This window comes from Toxotes jaculatrix, chromosome 5, assembly GCF_017976425.1.
Source record: "Toxotes jaculatrix isolate fToxJac2 chromosome 5, fToxJac2.pri, whole genome shotgun sequence".
In the NCBI taxonomy this organism is placed as follows: Eukaryota; Metazoa; Chordata; class Actinopteri; family Toxotidae; genus Toxotes; species Toxotes jaculatrix.
In genome coordinates this window covers 3,834,497-3,860,869 of record NC_054398.1, presented here as the reverse complement: position 1 = coordinate 3,860,869, position 26,373 = coordinate 3,834,497, and the positions used below count along the sequence as shown (strand labels likewise).

The 26,373-nt window shown below is 42.0% G+C and overlaps 1 protein-coding gene across 4 annotated transcripts in view; it reads left to right on the top strand.

Annotated features, from left to right (window-relative positions):
- Nucleotides 1-26,373, top strand: part of spon1b (spondin 1b) — an 81,199-nt gene that overhangs the window by 21,249 nt on the left and 33,577 nt on the right. For all 4 annotated transcript variants that reach the window (XM_041037697.1, XM_041037696.1, XM_041037695.1 and 1 more), the window contains exons 4-6: nucleotides 7,382-7,455; nucleotides 8,417-8,539; nucleotides 9,454-9,602. In XM_041037697.1, coding sequence (XP_040893631.1) covers nucleotides 7,382-7,455; nucleotides 8,417-8,539; nucleotides 9,454-9,602 — 346 coding nt within the window. The remainder of the gene's footprint in view (nucleotides 1-7,381; nucleotides 7,456-8,416; nucleotides 8,540-9,453; nucleotides 9,603-26,373) is intronic.

Genomic DNA, 26,373 nt, shown 5'->3' with positions numbered 1-26,373 from the left:
TGATGGTGAGTGGCTGCAGAGGGGACGCCCGTCTCCTAAAGTCCAGAATGAGTTCTTTTGTTTTTTCGAGGTTGAGCACAAGATCATTATCCTCACCGTAGACCGTGATCTTGTGCACCAGGTCCCTGTATGCTGACTCATCTCCCCCTCTGATGAGGCTGAGGACGGTCGTGTCGTCAGCATATTTTATAACGGCTGTGTTGTTCTGTGTGGTTGTGCAGTCATGTGTGTACAGTGTGAAGAGCTTAGGACTGAGGCAGCAGCCCTGTGGGGTTCCTGTGCTCACTGTAAGCTCAGCAGAGACCTTCCTCCCCATCCTCACAACCTGTGGTCTGTCTGTGAGAAAGTCCAGAATCCAGTTGCGGGTGGGTGTTGGTATTCCGAGGTCAGCCAGCTTTTCAGTGAGCTTCATCGGCCTGATGGTGTTGAAGGCTGAGCTGTAGTCCAGGAACAGGAGCCGGGCGTAGGTGTTGGGACCATCCAGGTGTTGGAGGATGTAGTGCAGCGTGAGGGCCACTGCGTCGTCTGCTGATCTATTCGGGCAGTAGGCAAACTGGAAGGGGTCTACAGACACTGGAACGGCAGAGTTGACGTGCTTCAGGACCAGCTTCTCTAAACACTTCATGGCAACAGAAGTGAGAGCCACAGGTCTGAAGTCGTTCATTGTGGTTGTGTGTGCTTTTTTGGGGACTGGGACTATGATGGAGGATTTGAATATGCGAGGGACTGTTTGCTGTGAGAGAGAGGTGTTGAAGATGTCCGTGTATACCTCTGCCAGCTGTACTGCACATTCCTTCAGTACCCTTGGCGCCACACAGTCCGGTCCTACCGCCTTGCGGGGGTTCACCTGCCTCAGAGCCCTGAGAACCTGTGTGTGTGACACCTGGAGTGGAGTCTCCTCTGGGTTGGGGGGGACCTTGAAGGGGATGTCTTTATTGTGCAAATCAAATCTGGCATAAAAACTGTTGAGGTTGTCTGGTTCGGGGGTGTTCCTGGTGGTAGTTCCATTTGTGTCCTTCCTGTAGCAAGTGATTGCCTTTATCCCCTGCCACATGCTCCTGGTGTTGTGTTCCCTGTAGCAGCTCTCCAGTCTCTGGGTGTACGACCTCTTTGCTGTTTTGATGGCTTTTTGGAGCTCATATCGGGCGACTTTGTAGCCCTCTATGTCTCCTGACTGGAAGGCTGCGCACCGCTCTCTGATCTTGTTTCGTATATCCGCATTAAACCAGGGCTTCTGGTTGGGATAAGTACGAATAGTCCGAACAGGGATGCATATGGAGGTGCACCAGTCAATGTAGCTGCTCACAGTGTCTGCATACTCATGAATATTGTCCGTGGTTTCTTTAAAAATGCTCATGTCTGTGGCCTCCAGACAGCCCTGCAGTTCTGCCACTGCATCACTGGTCCACATCTTTACAGTTCTAACAGTGACCGGGTGTGCTTTGAGCCGCTTGGTGTAGGTGGGCTGTAGCAAGATGGCAGTGTGGTCACTTTTCCCAAAGTGTGGCTTGGGGACAGCAGAATAAGCATTTCTAATGTTGCTGTAGCACTTGTCCAGAATGTTACTTCCCCTGGTGGGAAAGTTGATAAACTGATGGAACTTTGGGATATTTTTCCGGAGATCACAGTGATTAAAGTCTCCGAGCACAACAATAGCAGCATCTGGATATGTGTTTTCATGTTTGCTTATCATGTCCTGTAGTTCCCTCAGTGCGTTGTCCTCGTTGGCCGAGGGGGGTATATACACCACACTCAGTATGATGCACTGCAGTTCTCTGGGCAGATAAAACGGCCTGCACTTCACGGTGATATATTCCACATCTTCGGAACATGACTGTGATATTACCGTGTTGTCGGTACTCCAGGCGTGTTTGACGAGGATCGCAGTGCCTCCTCCGCGAGTTTTACCGCTATCCGTCGCGCTGCGGTCGGCTCGGTAAACAGCGTAGCCTGCCGGTGTTATGGCCTCGTCTGGGGTCTGTGGTCCGAGCCATGTTTCACAGAAACACAGCACAGAGCAGTCCTGGATGTACCTTTGTGCAGCCATCCGACCGTGAAGATCGTCCATCTTGTTTACCAGAGACTGAACGTTGGCGAGAAGTAAGACCGGGAGGGTTAGCCGTCCTTTGCTAACCAGACGACGGAGCCTTCGTGCTGCTCCTCCCCGCCGGCCGCGCTTCCTGATCGGTCTCTGGGGTCTAGAAGATCCCCCTGCTGCGGCCTGGCCCGGCGTTTCTTCGGGGTGAAGAAGTAGCTCTGGGAAGGAGCGGAGGATGTCGATGTTAAAATGTCCTCTGTGACTCATCTCCCCAAGTTTTATCAGGGCATCTCGGTCGTACTTCACATGAGCCTTGGTGTATCTCACATGAAACATCAATAAGAGCACTGTAAATAACAAAACACTGTAAAACTTGACCCGGAGAGCAACGCCATGTCGCACCGTGCGGAGCGCCATCTTGCTCAGCACACTGCTTTTGACTTTTATTGGTCAAAATTGATTCCTGCCTTCTTTTGTACCCAAGACAATTTCTAATAGGTTTGCAGCAAACTGTAGTATTCATTCACATTCTACAAACCCTGGTGGGCAATTTGGTCTAATTCTCATTTAGATACAGAGGAAACATTTTATGGAGTTCATATTTTTATATAGGGGGGAATTCTTCATCCTTGTCAATCAATGAACAGTCTCCTAGTTGTAAACATCAATTTTACGTGGTACATTTTCAGGTTTGTTATTGTCCAGTCCTACTGACTCATGCATTATGTGTTGTATCATATTTTCGTCCACAGACTCAGTTTTTGTATAGGTGCAAAAGTAAATAACACAAGCTGATTTGTTTTTCCTGGTAGCTTGAATTGGATTTCCTCCACATTTCGTCAGTGATGTTTATTATTGCAGTCAGGAGCTCTCGTCATTGACTGAAAACATTATTGTATGAACAGTTACACAGTTGCTTGTGTAGTAGCTGCTCTCTGGGGAGCTCCCCCCAGTAATCCAAACAGCTTGCTGAAGATTCAGCGGGGAGCACCGTCCATGCCTCCAGGGTACATGGAAGAGAATCCAGCAGACATGTCACTGAGATGTGGAATATACAATTTCCAATGCATGAGGCATGAGATGCCATTGGAAGCATGATTAATAAGAAACCTGAACAGAAGGAGGTGGGTGAGCAGAGGGGATAAGAAAAAAAAAATAAGTCAGTCAATAAGAATATGGCAGGCTGGAAAATCTAGATTTGTAATCATTAGGGTGCTTTGTTTGCTGCGTAGCCTTAAGTGGTATTGTTGTTTTGTTTTTCCATGTTTAAAAGCATCTCCTTATTGGCATCTCCTGTACATTTTTCTGCCAAGCAATTATAGTATATAAAAAAAGACTTAGAGGCATGTAGCCAAAGCAGCTAAACGGGTGTGCCGTTTGACAGAGAAGCCAAAGAGAGAGGACATCTCCAGAGACAAACTACACTGGATGTTCTTACCCAGTGTGAGTTTCCAGATCTAAAGGGAGAAGCTCAGTGCTGAATCCCACACTCAGAGGGGACACAGCAAAGGTAAGAGCTGTGATCAGAGGGGATGTTAGGGGGAAGCACAGTAGATCAGATGGTGCTCTCATGGTTGTCATCAGCAGTATTGTATGGACAAGTACAGGATGTTGTAAGAGACATAACAAGGGACACAAAATGAGTGTTTACTGAGGCACAAGCAGGGAACAAACAGGACTGGTGGTTCAAGTTGTTGAAGGGTCCTTTAGCAAGACACACTTGGCAGGATAGAAGCATATAAATACAGTACATTTACCACTGACTGACCACTGAGCTGCACTAATCAATATTATTAGGTTAACAATGGATCAAATATCAGTGTGTAATGGGGCGGGGGTGCGCTCATAGTGACTAACCCACACAGAATTATCACCCAACTGTGCAGCTGCCCTCAGCTTAACAGCGCATTTTAGCACCTTGTAGCTAATTGTTTTGGTTTTACACCCTGCAACTTCACTGTTATTGTTCACGCTTATTGGTGTCATCAGTTCCATTTTCAGCTTCAAAATCTTATATAAAACCATTGTACACTACCTGCCCAACACCAAATGACTGACAACAGAGATGGTGGGACCCAAGCGGAGCTGAAAGGAAAGGGGATATTCGACTTTATCAGGTGGCCAGAAATATGACTCCGACTGAATCCTGGACTTGCTCTGTGTCTGCTAGATACTTAAGTAGTTCATCAGATGATGTCAGTGTCTCGTTATCAGCTTGTTCCATTGGCCCCAAGGGGCCGAAATAATCAGCTAATGCAGCTGTAAAACAGCAGAACTGCTAAATGAGTGGTTTCCAAACTTATTAAAAAAAAATGGAGAGTGTCTGGTTAGGACCTTTCACTGTCTGGTGTCAGTAGGTTGTTAGCAGTGATTTTCCCTTTTTAACTTCTCAGATGTTTCTATTTGCTCAGCTTTTTGAGAGTAAAAAATGTAAAAATAAATATCCAATGTTTTACAAAAAGTAGAAATTATGGAAAAGGCCAAGAAAGAATACACATTTGTGTATTAGAATTTGTTTTTCTCTTCCCTTTTCTTCCAGTATTATGAGCTGTAACATAACAAATATTGAAGTTTTTAATATTCAGAATCTAGGTAGTAGCTGTCCATTAATTGGAAAGTAGTTCCTGATTTGTTGCTTTCTAGTTCCAGTGAATTTATTCACTGGTTTACCTTATTGCAAATGTTACCTATGAAGAAGCTAATGCTCAAGATTAGTTAGGTGAAACAACTTAGGATAGTTTAAGGCATGTGAAACAGTTAAAGTTTTGGCTATGGTCAGTTAAAAATGTGGAAAATGCCATGATGTGAGGACTTTTTTCACGCCTCCACGTGCACTACCAGAAATGATAGGAAGCACTCACTGCAGCAACAGTATTGTGTCCTCCTACACACGTCTTGTTGTAATTTTTATTTTGTAATTGTATTTTGAAAATAAAGATTTCCAAAAGAGAAGTTTATCGTTCTTGACCTCTATTGTAGCATTTGTACAAATGGGACCATAATGTCACAGTGAGACAAAATGGACCTTGAACAAAGGAGGCAGTCACATTTTTTTTAAATTTTATGTCTCAGACTTGCACCTTTTCAGGTGCGTTCCTGGAAAAGTTCCTCTGTGAGATGAGGTGACCTTAGTCAAACAGTAACTTGTGAAGCTTTGTTACTCTTGCAGCAAAACATATGCACATAACAGGGCGCTCAGTGATAACAAGATTAACAGGGTTAAGCTCTGTCATACATAATGCAACACTTAACCACAGAATGTTTAACATAAATGGTAAAGTTTTTCATTTCAGTCTTCAGTACAGTCTGCCTTCTCTGAGGTGCAATGGTCTCTAATTGACAGATTTTCGTAGGTATGAATACTTTAATGGGAGCTGACAGTGAGAAGATGTAAAAACCTCTTTCCAAATGACCCGATTTACTGTTGGATTGATTGATGAATTCATTTGATCAATAATCCAATTGACTATTTGCATCATTGAAACTATTAGAGAATTTACTTAAAACCTATCGAGGGCAGCTCAGTAATAGTCTGTATATTTCACTTTTGTTTTTCAATTTCATGCCCAAGCAGTCAACCCATGTTGCAGGGTATATTGCACCATTCAGTCTGTGTAAGATTTATAGGAGCAATATAACCACTAACTCCTACTTAATGTCACCAGTCCCTCCTCTGTCTCCACACTCAGTGTCGTTCAACTCGCTTTCATATCTCGGTTTTATGGGTCTCCACTCTAGGAGGTGGAGACACAAGATGAAGATCTTGATGCCGCAACACAAAGACTGCTATTAGGAAAAAAGGGTAGTTATATAATTGTGATATATTTCAATTAAATGTAACACAATTATGTTATACAATTTTTTGGGTATTTTCTAAATCTGAAAAATTTTAGGCATTATGACTGTGAAACTTGATCGTCTTAAGTCGTTTATCTGGGCTTCTCAACAGTCAGAATTGGGTTGTCTGCTGTCAAAAAAGTTAACTTGTACTAAATTCTGAAATTAATTCTTAAAAGTAAGATTACCTGAAGCCACTTTTAAGGGGAAACACGGACGGAGGCAACAATACTCTGAGGTACAGGTGCATGCAGGTGTTCTAAAAACAACAAGAAGGAAGCTATTGTAGTGTGGCTGGCTGATATTGCTTGTTTACCAACAGTCTACCATTGTAGCTGTGACACACAGATATTGGAAGTAATTAAGGTACTTTAGGACCCTTACAGCCCCATAGCTGCAATTTGCATCACAATCCTACTCCTTCTCTGAGTCCTAACCAAGTCAAATCTGAACCCACAGATATGATGCAGATATTATTTGATTCAGAGTAACTTGCACTTTCTGAGGAGAACATTAGCTCCATGTTCATAGCAAACAAGGGGCCAGAAAAAAAGATACTTCTCCTGAGAATCATTGGATTTTTAAGGGTTTTTTTTTCAGTGTCACAGTAACCCAGTGATAATCTGTGGGTAAACTGCAAAGGGAAACTACTAATAGCTAATTCAGCATACTTTTAAAGTGTAAGTGAATATAAAGATAAAAGAAAAAAAAACTTGGCTCAGGTTTTTATTAATTGTTTTTTTAATTTGTTATTATTATTATTTATTTATTTATTTGTTTTTTAAATTTTATATTTATTTATGTTCTGTTACCAGCGCAAAAGCTTCTCTCCCTGGCGTTCACAGGAATTAATTAACAATTTAATGAGATTAATCAAACAACTTAAGATTATTTACATATTCATATACATATGCACAGACATACATAAATAAGATAAGATAAATAAGACAAGCTGCATAAACAGGCTGTAATATAATCAGCAGTACTGAAGCATACACCAAACAAATACCTATAGCTAGATAATGGCTAGGAAATGGCACTGGTAAAACAACTTATTTTCATCAGGACAGTTTCACTGTCAGTCAATATTAGCTCATAAGTTAGAATCCGACTCTGTCCACAGCCTGTGTAAAGATCTATATTCTTACTTTCGACTGTAATTCCAGCTCTCTCTTCTTTATGTCCGTGGGCATGATTGCTCCGTTAAATTTCATACTGCAGCAGAGTGATTGTGTTGTGATGTTTGGAGAATACAGCACTGTTTCTGTGGAAAGATGTGTACTCTGTGTCCGTTATGAAACCTCAGGGAACCCATTACTTTCCCCTTTCACTGAGGATTACATAGATCAGATGCTGAAAAAAAACAAAACACCACAGTGTCATCCATCTAATGCCCTTTTTGCGCCCCTTTTACTATCCAACTTTCTCTCCCTTTTCTTTCCCTCATAATTTCTCTGTTTTTCTCTCCCTCTCCTTTTCTCACTTTCTCTCTCTTTGTGTCTCCAGGGCCAGTATTGTCCAGAAGAGAATCATCTATTTCCAGGAAGAGGGCTCTCTCACTGTTCGCCTTTGTGAGAAAGGTAATGACAGCTGCCCATCATCTCCTCCTCTCCCTCGTTGGCTGCTCATCTTTTCATCCTTGACCGCTCATCATGGTGCTATTATCTCTTGTTTCATCTGTCGTTTTTTTTCCCCCCTTTTTGGAGCAGAACAGCTCCCAGTCTTTTATACCATGTTAAAAAAAATATGAAGCTGGCAGAGGCAGCAGGGAAAACTGTGAGGACAGTGATTTATGGATCTCTTGGGAGTCTGCGTGAAATTTAAATATTCCTTTGCATGTCAGCTCAGAGCAGTGCCATAGCTTTTATGTTACCTGTGATTTCACTGCAGAGAAAAATGCCAAGCCAGTTTTGGAAATCTGTCAGCTTCCCAAATAAACGCTTGTGAGACAGTGAAACGACAGGACTCTCTTAGCTCCGATATGCACGTTTATTGTACAATAAAAACCAGAGTACGGACAAATGGTTTCTCAAACCTTGTCTCAGGGGAATTTAATTTTCATAAAATCTTCCTCTCCTCACCAAAATCAAATTTTCCAGGCTATTATGCAAGCCAATCAAGCCACACTGTTTCAATTTGCTGACATAGGTTAGTCGTCTACGATGTTTGACTCATCCTGCCATCCTGCTAACTTAGATGTCAAGTGAGGATTTCTTCCAAATAATCTGGTAACTCATAAATATTCAAGTACTCCCCTTGACCTATCTTTGCAAAACATTGGTCCAGGGCAGCATCTGAATATTTATGAGTCTTCGTCAAGGCTAATGTGTCATTTAAATACCAGTTTCTTCCACGGATTCACTCTGTTCCAAATTGTAGTCATTCATCTGGTAATTTATGCAGATGTGCATTTGTGTCAAAGCTGATCTCTGTCTGTCTGTTAAATCCTGAACTGTGTGTAATTTATCAGGTTTGTCTATCTTTTCTACCCGTAAATCTTTATATATGAGTGAATGTGCATCACAATCTGTCTCCCTGTAGAACGTGTGTTTGGTGAAGCTACTGAGACTCCTGCCATGGAGTGCTGCGCCTGTGGAACAGCCAAGTACAGACTCACCTTCTATGGCAACTGGTCGGAGAAAGTGCATCCCAAAGACTATCCAAGTGAGTTCAAACCACGGACATGTGCTAATGTGTGCATGTACACTGCGCACCATGTAAGTAGAGGGTACACAGCAGGTCTGCATGACAATTCAGAAACACACAAGCATTTGTATATCCAGCATGATAACGATTACAGTAAAAAATAAAAAGAATTTTGGTTAAAAAAAAAAAATTACCCAGAAAATTAGACGAAAATATTGACAAAATGGATCAACGCAGCTGCACAGGTTATTCTGAGCCAGCGTACTGAAATAACAACTCCTGAAGCAATGGCGTGACATTTTGGGAAATACGCTTATTCACTTTCTTGTCCAAAGTTAGTGCAATACTTTCTCAATACAGTAATAAATAAAGTGTAGCCACAGCTACAGTAGCCAGTTAGTTTAACTTAGAATAACAACCGGAAAGAGGGAGAAACAGCTAGCCTGTCTCTGTCCAAAGCTGCTGGACGAACATGTTGTGTCCCTTTTGTTTGATCTGAAACTGAATTGTGAAAACAGAAAGCTGTGTTTTTTTTGGGGGGGGGCATTAGGTGCTGGACTCGTTTTTGGCCAGAAGCAGTGACTTCAAGTGTCCTCTGGTTGCTTGGCAACGTCATGATAATGAGTCTGCGCCTTTCCATGCTACAGCCCCACCGATAACTGCCTGTAAAACCAGAACTTAACTCCTCCTAGCAACCGTTACTCCTGCGTCAGCTGAATATGATGCCGGTGGCATGGATGGATACGTCACTCACTATGATGTAAAAAATGAAAAATGCTGTTTATTATCCATATCTGAAAACACTGAAACAGGAAGTCGGGCAGTGAGCTACTCATTCAGTCAGCTAGTATTCTCTCCCTTCCTGATTTGCTCATTAGAATTGAAGCCACTCAAACCCAGATTAAATTTTTTCTCCTGCTTCTGTCGTCCAGGACGAGCCAACCACTGGTCGGCTCTGATTGGTGCGTCCCACTCCAGAGGTTACGTGCTGTGGGAGTACGGAGGCTACGCCAGCGAGGGTGTCCGTCAGGTTGCTGAGCTCGGATCCCCCATCAAGATGGAAGAAGAGATTCGACAGAAGGTAGGACTGACACGGGACGGAGCCTCCGAGGGTCTCTTGTCACCCCATGTCTGCTGTAACATCACTATTTCCATGACTTTCCATGTGTTTTCTGACCCTCATACTGGACTGAACCCAAGTGCTAGTGACAGAAAATGGGATCACACTGCAGCAGCATTCATCAGTGCATATACAGCAGAGAGCATATACAGCTATCCATTATATGTTCTCTTGCCCACTTGCCATTTGGGGCTATTACAACATACTGTGAGGTTAATGATGGGCTGAAGCAATAAGAGTCTGAAATGACTGACACACACATGCACACGCACATACGCACACACGCACACACACACACACCACACACACATACACACACTAATTTTCCTCTGTCAAAATGGCACCTGATTAATGTGCAATACAGTGAAATTCCCATTTCCACACTGGGTAAAGCATTTAAGCATTTATAGCAAGACAGACTGTCTTCCTGTGCTTACCCTCTCATTATGCTGGACTCTGCATGAATTCAGAATCCTTTGGAAAACATCAGCACACTTCTTTTGAGTAAACTGTGCCTTTAGGGGATCAGATGTTTTTTGGAAGGCATCCATTGGACAGCAGCACCCCAAGAGGACAGTCTGTTACGTCAGCCTTTCAAGAATTTGTCTGTCTGTGTTTGTATGTATGTGTGTGTGTGTGTGTGTGTTTGTGTGTGTGTGTGTGTGTGTGTGTGTGTGTGTGTGTGTGTGTGTGTGTGTGTGTGTGTGTGTGTGTGTGTGTGTGTGTGTGTGTGTGTGTGTGTGTGTGTAGAGGAATTGAAACATAGCACAGACAGGGAAGAGTGCATGACAGGGCACAGCTGAGAGGTGTGCTTGAGCATACCTGTGTGTGTATGTGTATGTGGCAAAATGTGTATGGGAGGCAAATGCTTGAATGGCTATTCAAATCTATATAGTGCTGGGTAATGTGACAGTACAGTATTTATTATGAGATAATAGAACCTCTAAATACCGTTAAAAAGCAGCTTAACAGTGTTTTAGCCTGAAGACAGCTCCTTCACTTATTTATAAACTCTGCATCCACTGACATTCCCACCACCTCACACCTCTGTCTCAGGCTAAGTTTAAAAGAATGAAAACTAACATATAATTAATTGGAATGAATTCAAACACAGCCCACACCGACTAATCCTGAACCACCGTATGCATGTAGAATCAGTGTTATTCTGTTTCTGCGGTGCCTCCACTGCCTCACTCGAGGAACAAGCTAACATTTCACGATACAGAGAATTTCAGTGCCACAGTGAAAAATTATATGTACTGTGATAGAAGATTTTATCCACATGGAACAACCTTAATCTATATGTTACGCGGTTGTTGCTTCTGTTTGCTGGTTCAGTGTAGACCTACAGTATATGGCTGTCTCTGAGCATCCACTCTCTGCCACACTCTCCCACTCTGTGGGCACTGAAAGGTGTGTCCTGGCCATTTGCGAGGGAACAATAGTGTGTTGTTAGTGGGCTGTGAGTGTGGTGTGTGCCTGTCAGTTTAGGTTTAGGCTGTTGTGTGGAGACATTAGAGGCTGACGGACAGCCTTAACTCCTCTCTTGGCTGCCTCTGTCTGTCTCTGGGGCTAATAACCACCCTAACACAATGGAAACTTCAGCCCCTTTCATAGCAGAATGAGATGGCTTGATTGTGTACTGTAGACTGGAATGTCAGCTATTGAGTTTTTGGACTTTGTAACAGGGAGTCTTCAAACTTTTTCTAATCCAAGGTTTTGTGGCCTGTGGTATGTCCCATCCATTAAGCGAAAAATACGATTTTCACTTAAAATCCTAGTTGACAGCTCATATTATTTTCAATTTGAGAATCAGCCCAACAAGTACAAAAATATAAAAAAGGGAAAATGAACTCATATATATCTAAATTTCAAAGACATTCCATTATAACACATTAGACATACTAAGAACGATTTAAAGTCTTCAACAATATTACCAGTTACTTAAGGTGCCAGGCGTTGCGACTGTCAAAGCCCTCCACACGGCGAGTGTTGTGAGTTTCTGTTGGAGCTTCCTCAGCAGAGTCAAGTATATACAAAACCAGATCACTGTTTGATTTCACATGGATTCTCTTTTGATTAATTGATTGTTTATAGTCTACATAGTCTAGGAAATGACTAAAAATAATAATAATTTAAAAAAAAAACAAATTTTGATTTCGAGTTTTACCTGACCAGCAGTACAAAATTTGAAATGACATAAAACAGCATATCATCAGCAAATCATCACATCTGAGAAGTTGGACCGATTTCAACAATTGATTATTTATCAAAACTGATTAACCGCTGCACTGATCTGTACATACTTCAGCACATATTAAATAATCATTTAATAGTTGCGTAACAATTGTCGTAACCACTCTCATATGAGCATTTGCATAAAAATATGAAGCTACAGGGAGCAGCTAGTTATCGTTTCTCATTATAAAGACTGTAAATGTGGAAACACCAAGCCCAACTCTGTCCAAAATGTGCCTACCAGCATCTCTAAAGCTCACTGAGTAACACCTTATATCTCATTTGTTTTATCTGTGCACAAACCAAAGTGTAAAAATCACAGTTTGTGGTTCTGTAGGGGTTCTGTGCAGATGTTATGTGTGACTTACAAAGTAAATGAGCGTAAGTAATTAAGTATTGAACTGTAGGCCACAGGGAAGCAGATTACAGACAGAGGATGAAGTAGTGCATCACAACTGGAAAATTCTCATTTAGTCCCATGAGAACATTGAATTTATGTTAAATACTGCAGCTGCAGTTGATAAATAACCAGGAAAAAGTGAGGTGACACTGTGCCAGATGGCCTGTGAGAGTCAAATCATCTTCATATCATCAGCAGCCCGATTCCATGTTGATTATTTACAGGTATTCTGGTACATAAATGGAAGCAAACTATGTGTATTCATCCATCATACTAGAATGATTGAGGACACTGGATCCTCATGTGTCCTCATGCACATACGCACACTTCACCTTGTAGATAAAACAGTTTTCTGTAGTTGCTGAAAAAGATATTTAAGTCATCTTTTCAAGGTTATAGACCCAAACTGTAGCACACACATACGCACCCTCTCTTCAATTCTCTGGGGCATCTAGGTTCAGACTGGGTGAACAGCGAAGTGGCTGCTGTAAAGGTGGGAAGCCGACATGGGTCAGTAATCCCCGTCTTAGCTGAGAATCCCAACCATCCAGAGGAGCAATCAGCTGTGGTGATGTGTGGACAAAGCCTTAAGACCAACCTCTCCAGCCCAGTGCCGACCCGCACTCCCCTAACTAACACACATGACAGGCAGACTGGCACACAGAGACGCAGACAGAGACAGACAGACTGGCACACAGAGACGCAGACAGAGACAGGCAGGGAAGACGATACCTGAGAGCTCTCACTGTGATGATTTGAGCACAAGCCAGAACATCTCTGTCAGAAAGGTGCCTCTTCAAACTTGTGCACCGCAGGAAGACATCATTATGTTCAGAAAGTCATGAGGCAGCATTTAATAACCATTCAGAAATCACAGAGAAGTTAGTGCTAGTGTGAACCGAGTGAGAGCCACAGTCAAAGTTTAGGTGTTTGTTGAGTTGCTGCTGCTCACATTACTTTACAATATCACAATCTAAATCTAAATCTCTCCCGTTTTGTTTAAGTTGAACTTGGCCATTATGTCGTCCATCAAAAGCTCCCTATGGGGAATGTGAGCACCGAGGCTCACTGGACATGACCTGACACGCGTGAGACTGTAGAAAATATGTGTGATAAAGCTCATTCTGAAAAGCTTCAGGCACATATCAGCTCATACCGCGGCGCCAGCAACACATTGCTGCACGCCAGCTGGGAGTCACAGCTCGGACTACTTTCTGAAAATGCGTCTCACTCTAAATGCTGGCATCTCTGACTTAACAGCACTCAGCGACAGGTTAAAACGTGCCAAGATCCCAAAGTGATTTTGTCACTTCAGTGAAGCTGTCAGAATAAGGTACACTTGCTTTACAGACAAACAGAGCTGCATGGTGAGGACTACCCCTGAAGAAAGTTTAAGATTTATTTGACTTAGAACAAGAAAATTTCTGTTTTAATTTTTTTTTTTTTTTTTGCATGACACTTACCCTTAAAAGTGTTTCATGATTTAGCATTTGCTTTTTACTATGCGAAATTAGGAGGAAATTGTTTGTCTGAACTGTGCACGAGTAGATACACATCAGTGATATCAGCTATAATTAGGATTATAAATGTCCCCCAAACTTTTTCCTTGACAGAAAATAAAACACAAGAATTGAGAGTGCTTAACACTCACACATTTCTGGAGATCAGCAGGTGAAAACAACAAATGTATAGTGCTGTATTTGGGAACCGAAAAAAAACCAAAACATTTAAAGCAAAAGGTTCAAGCAAATGGGTCCAAGTTATGGTAGTTGGAGTTAGGGGAGTTAGGAAATAGTTGGGAAATAGTTACAGCCTGCAAGTCATACATGTTTATCCATGAACCAATTAAACAAATGAGACACAATGTGTGAAATACTGAGCTTTACAGGTGCTGACAGGTGCACTTTCTGGTGAGAGCCAGGCTAGCCCCTGTTCCCAGTCTTCATGCTAGTGGTTCTAGCTCCACATTTCATCTGACTTTTCATCTGAAAATGAAAAAGTGCCAGAAGGTTCCAACTTCTGTTATTTCTAAATTTGGACCATACACGCCACACACAATGCTTCTCGTCTTCATTAAGTGAATTAAAGTTGACTGAGCTGATTTTGAACTGAACTGAAGCTACTGTTGTCAGTAGGGTAAGATCAGACACATACGGGTCTCTTTCGTCTGGAGGACCTGAAAGTATCTTTTTAATGTCACCACTGTCTTACTCCAGAAACAAAATTACACGGCTCATTTAATTATTGATTGCTTGGAAATGTCACATCCAGCCGAGAGTGTATAACAATCACGCAAGTGGAGGTTGTAAAATGTGAAGAGCTACCGGCCAGGGAGTAAATCCTCAACCTTTTCAATGTCACAGCGCACTGACACAGGACCAAAAAAAAAAAAAACCTGTAGCTACCCAATTATTACTCTCTGTGAAATGCCACGTGCTTTCTGGCAGGTGTGATCACATTGAGATCAGACAGCAAAATGTCAAGAGCTGCTGGCCAATGAGCCATTTGTATCAACTTTAAAGAGGAGAAGTGTGATCACAGGCCCAGTCAATTACATTTTAATGAAGTAAATGCAATTCTCTGCCTCCGCAGTGATTTCCACATCCAAAATCTCAAGGTCTAGCGCAGCTGGCTCGCTCCACGGTGCACTCTTCCTCACCTCTAAAAGGATTTGTCAATTGGGCTCCTCTTCTTCTTCTGCATGCATTGCTCAGCAGGCGCTCCGGGGCATTGCCTGTCATGACTGCAGCTGTTGTGAAAAGCCATTTGACGTGCGATTCTTTTGTGTGGAAGCTTAAGGTGTTTTTAAAAATGGGCTCAGCTTTTAGCACTGTAGGGAGCAGGCAGTGGCTCACCTTTTCCTTTTAAAGCACAGAGATAAAGGAGGCGGGAGAATAAAGACAGGTGGACACACAGCCACAGATTTCCCCCTGCAAACATTGCCCTGAGCCATAGGCCTGGTCATATAATGCCCTGGGCTAGTACCTATCAGACCTCTCTGGGGAAAGCAGCAGCTGATATTTCCTCTGTACAAACTGACGCTTCTTTCCATTACAAAGTCTCGGTTTGACAAAAAGTTTGACTGTTGGAGATGTGAAATGTGTCACGGTGACCTTCTCTGTGCCCGGAGAGATCGGTCATGGCCCGAGGTACACTTACAGGTTTCCACTGTTGCTCTGAGGCTGCTTCACTTACACAACCTTCTTCTTCGCAGATGCTTTTTAAGTTATTTTGTACTTACTTTTATATTTTAATTAATGTTCTTTGCTGATGTCCTCTCCCTTTTCCTCCTTCCTATGTTTCATATTTTTTTAGGCATGCTTTTTAGCATCTTTCCTCTCAGTTGTTGTTTCCCTAGTTCTTTCTCTCTTTCCTCCTTTTCTGTCACTTCCACTCCTCCCTCATGTTTCCTTCCTTTCTTCCTAACTTGTTTTATTCCAGCCTTACTTCAGTTTATTTCCTTTCCTTTCTTTATTCCTTCCAAGAACTGGTAACATTCTTCCATTCTTGTTTCCACCTTTCTTCCTTTGCCTGCATCGTTTCCTTATTCCTTTCTTCCATATTCGCATCGTTCTTTTTCTTCCATCCATCCTTACGTCCTCTCCTATTTCTGCATTTTCAAACACCACGCTGACTGATTGACGTCCTTTCATGGATAACCAAAACGCCTTTTTTTTTCTTGTGATCTTATGAGCATATCAGTTTTCCTCTTTTCTTGACTTGTCTTCATTTTTCAGCTATCCTATTCTCTCTCTCTCTCTCTCTCTCCTTTCTTTCTCAGTCTTTTCGTAGTGTTTTTTACGATTTTCTTTCTGTTTTGAAAGGCCTTATTTCAGACAGATTGTCAGAGAAGGGTGGGGGTGAGACGAAGAAGAGAAGACAGGGTGGGAAAAGAGGACCAAGCGAACTATCCTTCACTTTCATCTGTCTACTCAAAACACTTCACAGGAAATTGCTGCAGACGTTCCACAGATAGACATAAAGGCGGACAGGCAAACACACACACACACTCACACACACACACACACACACACACACACACACACACACACACACACACACACACACACACACACACACACACACACACTCAGACACACACACACACTCTCAGACACACACACACACACACAGACAACTCCCTACATCTTTATTGCTCCTTGCAGAAGTCCGGATTGCACCACTGGATAGACAAAGAAAACACAAGGTGCTCTGAGAGGACTCCAAAGTTTCCCTCCCATTCCTTTCTCACGGCTGACACCTGTCAGATTAAGAGCGAGGAAAGTAATGCTAAGTGAACTTTCTCTTTCTGCGAGTGTACCTGTGTGTGTGTGTGTGTTCACAAACCGTCACTGCTTTCCGAGATGTTTTGTCAAGCCGTCACAGCATCTACTCTCTGCTGAGAAATGTTTTTGTGCCGCTGCACAGAGTGCCTCAGCAGGAAAAATTTTCTCTCCGCCGGTTTGGTAGTTAGCCAGATTTGCTGTTCGACATGTGTGCAGTGAAGGGGAGGAGTAGTCACCTCCAGTCTGTGCAGCTCTTTTTCTCCCTCTCTACCTGTATTTCACTGAGAAAGCCATTTTGACTATAGAGAATCTTTATATATTTTTTTTGGTTTTACCATGAAAAATGTCTGCATACAGTAAAATGATTATAAAATCAGATTCATTTCATTTTATTTGACGTAGGGATACACAAAAGTTTTAATTTAAGTGAAACCTTCTTTAGCCATTTGATTTTGTTGTTGTTTTCATTTTTTTTTTTTTTTTTTTTACAGTGTTGTATCTGTTATTGTTAGCACACTGACATTAGCTTTAGGTTATAGGTAAATAGTATCTTAGATTATACAAGTTATCAGACAAGGAAGTGTTTACAACATTAGGCCGTAGTTCACACATACACACAGTGTCCATGTCACTCTGCTGTAAATGGAGGTTTTCTTACTTCTGGAGCAGAACGTGGATGTTTCTGTATGTGTGATTCAACAAATAATAATCAGACTTTCTGTTAAAACATTTATTAATTCATTTGTCCACTCATCCATCTTTCACATCATTGTTCAGTCTTTGTTGAAAATTACATTGTGTTTGTTTATTCCAGATTTTGTCAGTGAAGTCAGATCATCGAGGAATATTTTTTTGTCATACTAACTGTGCACATAAACATCTCCAGCACTTCCAACTTTCAAAGGAATTAGACGAAAATAGAAATGTGTGGGGGGTGGGTGTCAAACTGCAGTAACACAATGTAGTTTAATCTCTGCCATGAAAACACTCATCGGGGGACATAATGACTTGGTGTACGCGTATCTTCGTCACATGGTCCTGCCAAGGTCAAGCCTCCACAATGACGCACTGATGCCAACAGTGTTTCTTGGAAACGTGGGGAATAATTTTATTTTCATTGTGTACTTGTTATTCATCGGAGAACGACCCCTATCTGGATATTTATTGGTTGGACGTGTCTTGATGAATTCACGCTGCTGCCTTACATGGGTTTGACGCCTTGCACTTCTCTCTGCCTCCAGGCATCTTCTTTTTAATCAGATACATGTCATCTTCAATAAAAACCGAACAGAATATATTACCCTTTTAACCCCAGTTCTGCTGTTCTGTTGCTGGTTTATTTACGTAGTTCACACCATTTTATTCAAACATTTTATGCATTTTAGTAAAGTGCCCACACTTTATCGGGCCTTGGTGTGATTTGACAGTATTTGTCGAGCTGGCCATACAGCAGGTCATATGAAGGGTGTTGTCCGGCACACTATATTTGGACTTAACTTCACTTGTCTCCGAGAGCGAGAGGTGGGTGGAAAATGAAAGACAGCTCAGCTCAGCGCTGGCTGTGTGCGTGTGTGTGTGAGTGTGTCTTTTCCTCTTTGTGTGTTTTTGTGCACACGTGGGAGTAGTATTATGTAGCACTATCTTGAGCTCTCACTGTGAAAGAGTGAGAGGTAGTTAAGTCAGGGAGCAGCTGATGACAATGGGACATGCACACACACAGACATCCTTGTTTTACTATATTCATGGGGGCCTGTCATCGACATAATGCATTCCCTAGCTCCTTACCCTAACCTGAACCATCACAACTGAAAGCCTGAACCCGACCCTGACCCTGACCTAATCTAAGCTGAATCCTAAAAACAAGTCTTGTCTCACAACTTAAACTTGTGGGGTCCAACATTTTTTCCCCCACAAAGCTACTGGGCCTCACAAGCATAGTGGGCTCTGTTTCAGACCCCGTGAATATAGTAAAGCAAGCTCACACATGCACATGCACACAGAGACACACACTCACAGAGTCCTGGGGGATTTTTGGAAAGCTTTTGGCGGCTGACAGAAGGACAGCATCTCACAACTGACTCTAATTGGCTGAGAGTTTCAGGAAGGAGACAACTGGACGAATGAAGCGGAGGATAAAGACAGTGACAGCTGAGATACATCCTCCCTAGTTTTAAAGATTACTTCATTTCATTCTCCTGCACACCTCGGCTTTCTCTTACCAATTATTTAATAGACTGCATCTCTGATATTGTACGTGCTGATTACAGTCATTACCACCTGCCTGTCACTGACATAACTGACAAGTGTGGCGAACATGTAATACTTTTGCACTGTGGTGATATGTGATGAGTTTTTAATGTTCTTCCTGTGATGCACGAACGAGGGGAACAGGTGTGAAAGGGATAAAATGATTGCATGGTAAATGACATCCTGTCGTAGTTTGTTTGTTGTAGTTTGTATACCAAAGGGTGTGTGTGGGGGGGTGTGCGTGCGTGCGTGCGTGTTGATACCTAAAGTGTGATGTCAGTGACTGAGAAATTTTAAGTTAATGCTTTTAGTCATTGTATATTCATTGAACACTACCTAGCTCACCACCAGAGACAGTTATCAAGAGACAGTTACCGGAATCATACCTGAGAGATCTCTGAATGGAGACATCAGCTCTCGGCAGCATGGTGAAAACACTGGAACCTGAGGTTTTCCTTTGAAATTTCTCTTTTCATCCTCTTTCCTACGAATACACTTTTGGATAAATTACAGAATCTAATGAGTAGATTTGCTGTGTTCTTGGTAAAATACCTTAAAGGATAGATGACCTAACATAAATGCCATTTCTTATGTGTATTTATTGTGATCATAAGCAATAAACAGGATTTTGAGTGTTTCCCTCACGATACATTTTAGCAGCCAGAGTGAAGAAAAACTCCAAAGTCAATACCTCATTTGTTTTAGAAAGCATTATACGATATAATATCCTCACATTAATATTTTAGTAGTTATAATCACTGAGAGATTGGCTGATCGGTAAAATGTCACTTCCATGTGCTGTTTGTTGTGCACGTAAAAGAAAAAGTAAAGGAAGGTACATCATGGAAAATGTTCTTACCACCATTTTCTTTATTACTGAGTGACAGTACAGTCCTACAGTTAGAAGACTAAGAAGATAAAACATCACACAGCCATGAGAATTCATTAGAAGTCGTAAAGTATGACTTTTATTTTCATTTAATTTTTACCTTTAAATGGCAGCATGTTGGTTCCACTAAATGCGTCGGTGTGTTATTAGGTTGTGATGACCACACGATGCAATCTCTCTAATGTACCTACATTTTTTTCCTGCAATTTTTGGCATCTATCCTTCTGTTGGTCATTACACACACAGGACAACGTCCTTGGCCTGGAACAGCCATTAATTCCGTCTGCCGCTGAAGATATTTGTGTCGTGGTTCTCAGAAAAAAGACTAAAGAGCACGATTCAGGAGGCAGATGTAAAGAGCCTTTTAACTAGAGAAAGCACAGGGATACAAAAATTCAAGCAGGCAATTTTCCCCACTGTCTTTGTCATCAGCTGTTATCACCAACAATATCATCCACATGACTCAGAGTTCTGCAAAAGCATCAGTGCTGCTGGTCAATGAGTCAGTTGCCTGCAACAACTTGTAGGAAGTCAGGTCTTTTCTGTGTTATAGATTAAACACCAGTATTCATCACACAGCCGCAGGAGTGAATGAATGAATGAATGAATCTACAGTGTCTGAATTGAGGAAGGGATTGTGTGTAACATGTCGGACAGCAAAGATTCAGCAGCAAAGTTTAACAGTAAAATCATCTCAACTAGCACAGCTGTCTTTAGGATCAAACTCGAGAGAATTAGAGAATCAAAAATTTTTTTTTTCCGTCATGTGAAAAGGATTAGAGCAATGTAACACTTAGTCATACTTGGACAGTCAAGGCAAAAGCTCACCACACAGGATGTTGTCAGGATAGACAATGGCAGGAAGGAATACATGATAAAAAATGAATTAAAATGCACTGATAGTACAGATTCAGGAGGCAGAAACAGGATTTCAGTAGGTTCATTTCTTTTGTCTCCTGATTAGAACCAACTCAGTGTGGCAAATCCTGCATTCTTTTCACACAGTGGCAGTGGCACGGTGTGGATACCAGGATTTGATATTACCTGACCATATATGTTTTTCTAATCACTAAAAAGCAAATCTCCGAACCGTTTTGTATTTGTGTGTTTAAAGATGGAAGGACTGGGCTCATTTGTGTCTTTTTTTTCTCTTGATACATAAGGACTTGTGGGTTTATTGTCCTTTAAAGACATAAATGAATGTTTTTAATTATGCAGAGGAGGAGAACAGCCACAGAGTGTAGATTAGTTCGCCTATGACCGAATTGTTTGCACAACTATTATAATGCAGCAGCTGCCGTTCCAACATACATCAGCAGGCTATTAATTCTACCATACTGAAGGCAAAGTTTAGTAATGTTTGGGGTGGGGTGAGTTTTTTTTTTGTTTGTTTGTTTTGGTCGTTCAAGGAGATCAATGTTTTCTCTCCCTGCTGCTTTTAAAGGGGATGAAAGGAGCTCATGTGATTGGTCATCATGAAGTTTGCCCCAGCTCCACCTGCTCGTTCTTTATTCCTTTAAACTTGCTCTGTTTGCCTAAATTGAATTCTGGTGTCTGCTGTGGATGCTTCTGCCCCCAGAAAAAGACACAAATCCAGACTTGAAAACTGAAATGCAAACTGCCATAAAGAGCAGCGAGCGGCCCCCAGAGACAGCTGGACTCGCCAACATGAGATATTTCTCTCTTTTTATCCTCCTTCGGTACAAAGCAGCACACATCCGCTTGGCTGGCAAACATTCATGTGCACTTTATGGATATCACCACTCAGGGTTTTGTGTACTGAAATTCAAACTTGCCACTTATCAGTTTCCATACAGCCATATAAAGCTTCCAACATGAAAAGCTGTCAGTGCAGCTTGGAAATGCTTTCAGGGCAGAATCCTGAGACTACCTGAGACAAATATATTTATTTTTCTTTTACACAGATTATATATATATAATCCAAATAAGATTTTTACAGTATGTAATTTTTTAGCGGTGAACTAAGAGGGTTTACAAGTCAATTAGATCCTGGTGTTAGACAGGATGATGACATCTCTCATTGCACGTCTCATGCCTCTGTCTTTCTTTCATCTTGTGTTGAAAGGCTTTAACGCTTCACTTTGTAGTGAGACTTCGTTTAAGCTCGACGCTCAGATGCACTGAGGGAATTTTTGCTTTCACAAGTTCTATCATATCTTCTTCATTGGGGAGGTGACTGCTTGCTCTAAAGTGCCTTTTATTCCGTAATTTCCCCTATGTTTAATTCCTTAATGCCATACGTGGCAACTACTGCCTGTTGAATTATCTGCTGTCAAATAGTATATATCCTAATGTTGTCTTTTGAATATATATGAACCTACTGAACTTGTAAATGTGTTTTTTTTTAAAGGCCACAGTGAAATTCTGTCTGTGAAGATAATGTAATAGCAGAGCCAAATGGATAAAACAGTATAGTAAGTGATAAAATAGATTAATAGAATTGTGGTTGTAATAACTCTTGCCCACTCATAAATGTTTAATAAGGTATTTCAAAATGCACAGCGCTGACAGAAAGTGGTGTCCAGAATGGATCGTTTTTACTCAGGGCTAAAGATCCTCTGTCAGCAAATCAATGGAGGAGATTGAGGCTGTAGCGAGACAGTTTGTTAGGCTGGCTGGCACCGCGGGGCCTGTCTTGTCCTTGGCATGTCTTACTTTGTTTTATTTTGTTTGGTCATTTTACTTCTTGGTCAGGATTTCCTTTTACTTTTTTTTTTTGAAGGGAAGAGCGGTACGGGGATCTTGCCTAAGCCTAATTGAAAAGGGGAAAAAGTTGAAGATGAGAAAGTCGGAGAACATAGGACACTGAATTTTAGAGAAGTTGCCAGCTCGGGGATGAAGTGACCATAATCCTGCTCGACAGGAGTGTAGAATAGAATAGAATAGAATAGAATATACTTTATTGATCCCTTTGGGAGGTCCCTTGGGGAAATTTGGGGAACCTAAAGCACAGCTTTGTCCTAATGCCCAGACGACACTGACTGGACACAAGGGCATCATTTTCACCACCACCACAATAGAGCAGCTGTTTACCAGTGCAAGGACTCTGAAAACACTGTCTACATGTGTTTTCTGGACTTGAACAAGGCTTATGAAAATGTGTATGTGGATAATGAGTGTTTCTGACTGCGATTTTCACGGACACCATCCTGAAGTACAGTCAATGTGCTGAAACTATTTGCTATGGTGACCACAGGACTGCATCTCTGCTTCTTGCACATGACGTGGCTCTGCTGGCTTCATCAGATTGTGGCACGCCGGGATGATTTGCAGCTGAATATTTTCAGACAGCATGCATAGGTGTTATTGCTATTGCTGTTGCTAGCAATGAATGCATTAACAGTGTGTTTGTGAAGTGTGCCTGAGCTATGTTTGTGTGACAGCTTGGATTCTGACTGATCTAAAAACCCCACTGGGAACTCCTGTTCTATTTTCTCCGCTCTGTGTTTTTCCCTCTTGCTTCTGTTCATAATGAATTGAAGAGATAAAGCTTCGGGATCCGTCCAAACTTTGTGCCGTCCAGGGCAAATTTCTGCCTTTCCACGATACTTACAGTCTGAACATGACTTAAAAGCTGCAAACACCTCCTGGTAGTTTTTACTGTATAGAATGTATACATACATGCAAGGTGCACCAATTCCATGACAACTGTGCTTATGACTGAATAATACAAGTGACAACACTGGAACAGCTGCTTCTTGTGGTATGATTGGTTCGTGTAGACTGTGGGTCCAAGGTGAAAAATAAACACTCTTCTCATTTCAGCACTCACACAGTTTCTTTGTGTTCACTTCTGAAATCATATCTACATTTTCCTTTGTCAATATTGATCCTTTGGGAATGTGAAATGATTGCATACCTTCACTCCGCCTTTGTTAATCCAGCACATCGCTCAGTGTTTCTTTTCCACAGGGAACACTATTGCACTTCTCCACCTGCCGCTTTATTTGTTTGCATCTGTGCGTGAGTGTGTGTGTGTGTGTGTGTGTGTGTGTGTACCTCCATCCTTTCCTAATTTGAAATTTGTATTCATTAAAAGCCCTGGATGAACACTAAGATGCAAGTCCACACCTGTTGTTTATGTCAGTGGCTGCTCTGTTGGAGGCGGGTCAGGATTAACAGCGGCCAACCATCCCCTCTCCTCTCTCATCAATAATCACAATCACATCATGAATCCCCAATTATCTCCCAAGCGGCTGCCCTCGGGCCAGATCCGACTCTGTCTTCCAGTTTCGAAATAATGAAAAGATTTTTTTTTTTTCCCAAGTTATTATTGCACTTCCCGCCATAGATTTTCATCCTAATTATTCTTGTCCATTGTATCTCATTAGAGTGGAGAGGAAAGATTAAGTTTTGATCAAAGGGGTGTGTTTGGGAGTGTGGGCTTTCACATGCGTGAGAGAGACAGAGATGGTAAGATTAGTTCTCTTTTAGGTCGTCGGTAACAGAAATACACAGATGACTGACAGCAAATAGGGGACGTACAGTAGCTTGTTAGCATCGCACGCCTACCAGGTAGCAATATGTTGGGAGCTTTATAATGAGGCTGCTTCTTTCATGTGGACTGAAGCTTTAATCCCCAACACATCGGCAGTGTGACATATGGTAAACAGTGCATTGTTTGTCACCTACACGCCTTCCTCCTCTGGTACATTTCATTCTTATTCTCTTCACTTTCCTCTGAAATTAATCAGTCTGCTCATTTCTTCCTTACTTATGTACCCACACCTTTCTTCTCTCATCCGTTCCCTCCTTTTTGCTGTCACCGTTTTCCTTCCTTACCCAGTGTGTTCTTTCTCCATCTTTTTTCCCTTCTTTTTTTTCCCCCTAACCATTATTTCAAACTTCTGCACTCATTTTTTCCTTGGTTCGGATATAAACTCTAAATGAAGTGTATGAAGAGCTGAATTTGGCTTCGATTGCTGCTGTGCGTGTGTGGGCTGTCCAGCAGAACTTGTCAAAAGACTGAGGCACGGATTTACCGTTAAGGCTTTTGCGCCTGTTTTTCTGGTGCAGATCTAAAACATTCTGCCCCACACACGTATTTTAACAGGCCCGCTAGACAGGAGGTGCAATTTGTGTGTCGTTTGTGTGAGCGGTGCTTCTCTCTCCTTATTGCATACACACAATGAAGGGATGATGGTTGATAACGTTTTCCATTATACTGACTAAGGCAATTTGCAGCAATTCTCTATTTCTTAAAACCAGGTGTAAACATAGCATGGATGGGATTATTTAATTTTAATTTTTGTTTGTTTGTTTGTTGCCCACCCTGCCTCTGCATCCTGATCTCAGTCTCTCTCTCTGCACCAGGGCTTTGTGGGCGGTGTCTTGTGTATTTTCTGTATCTGTAACTTTTTATTTCACTCCTTCTTCTTTTGTTTGCCATGAACATGCTTAATGCCTCCTACAGCATTAAAAATTAGACACTGCCTAAAGATGACTGTTTCGCACTACTTTCATGATTAATATTTTGAGTAATAGTGACACTTTTTCTCAGGTGGAGTTAAAATGCAGCCAAAGTGAATATTTTGCAGTCGAGATCAATATATTACAAATTCCACCACTGAACCGTGCCTATGGGCTCTCCTTTACTGCCAGAGTGCGTCCAGGCACAGCCCAGAGGCTGACTGCATAAAGACCTGCTGTCTTAGTAAATCAGGAGCTAAATACATGTAGGCTATGATTGCAAAGTCAATGGAAACTGCTACGCGTGATGTGGCCCTAAGAGTGTACGACTCTGGGGAGGTCTGCCATCCATCCATTTTCAGTCTGAGGATCACCAGACTGTCAGCAGGATTCATCTTTCATGGATCTTGAATGCCTACTAAATTTTATGGCGATCCATGCAATAGTTGCTGAGATATTTCAGTCTTGAGCAAAGTAGCGGACCATCCAACTGACACTGTCATTCACAGATCCCCTCCACCAGAGTGGACAAAAACTGATAACTTAGCCACCAGCCATCACTTTGACAAGCTCCATAGTATGATGTACAATCCCTTAAACGAACAGACCTGGGGTTGACGTGAGTAATATTTGCTTGAATGCACCACATACCGTCTCAGAACACACAAAACTGAGTTTTGTTTACTCCTTTTTTCTGCCTTTTCACACACAAACATTTTGTCATTATCTCTCCATGCTGCCCTTTCTCCCTGCTGTCCTTTCCTTCTCCCTTCATTCCCTCTTTGGATTCCTCTGCTCTGTGTTATTCTTGTCACTCCACTGCTGTTTTACACTTATCAGCCGGATATTGGATGATAAGGCGTAATCAGGGCCCCCATCTCCAACCTCAGTGCTCGTGTCAGCGCTGACATGTGGGTTGGCATTTACTGTGCGACAGCAGCTTGACACCAGTTCACATCCCTCTTCATTAGGGACGCTGGAGCCAGTTAAATTTTGCGCCAATCAGCCTTGGTGTAATCAGTTGTGTTCAACACACCAATCTAGCCCCATGACAAGATAATTACCGTGGGTTCCCGAGGGAGACGTGTAGTGGGGAGGACCACAGAACTCAAGTAGAAGTTGTAGCTGCAGTTTTGCCATTAGGCTAAAGGACACGTTTACTTCCATCATTTCAGTCAGGGTTTTTCTGTGGCTGTTTTTAGAAACGTGGGGGCGGGTGCAGAGATTGTGGAGTGCTTAACA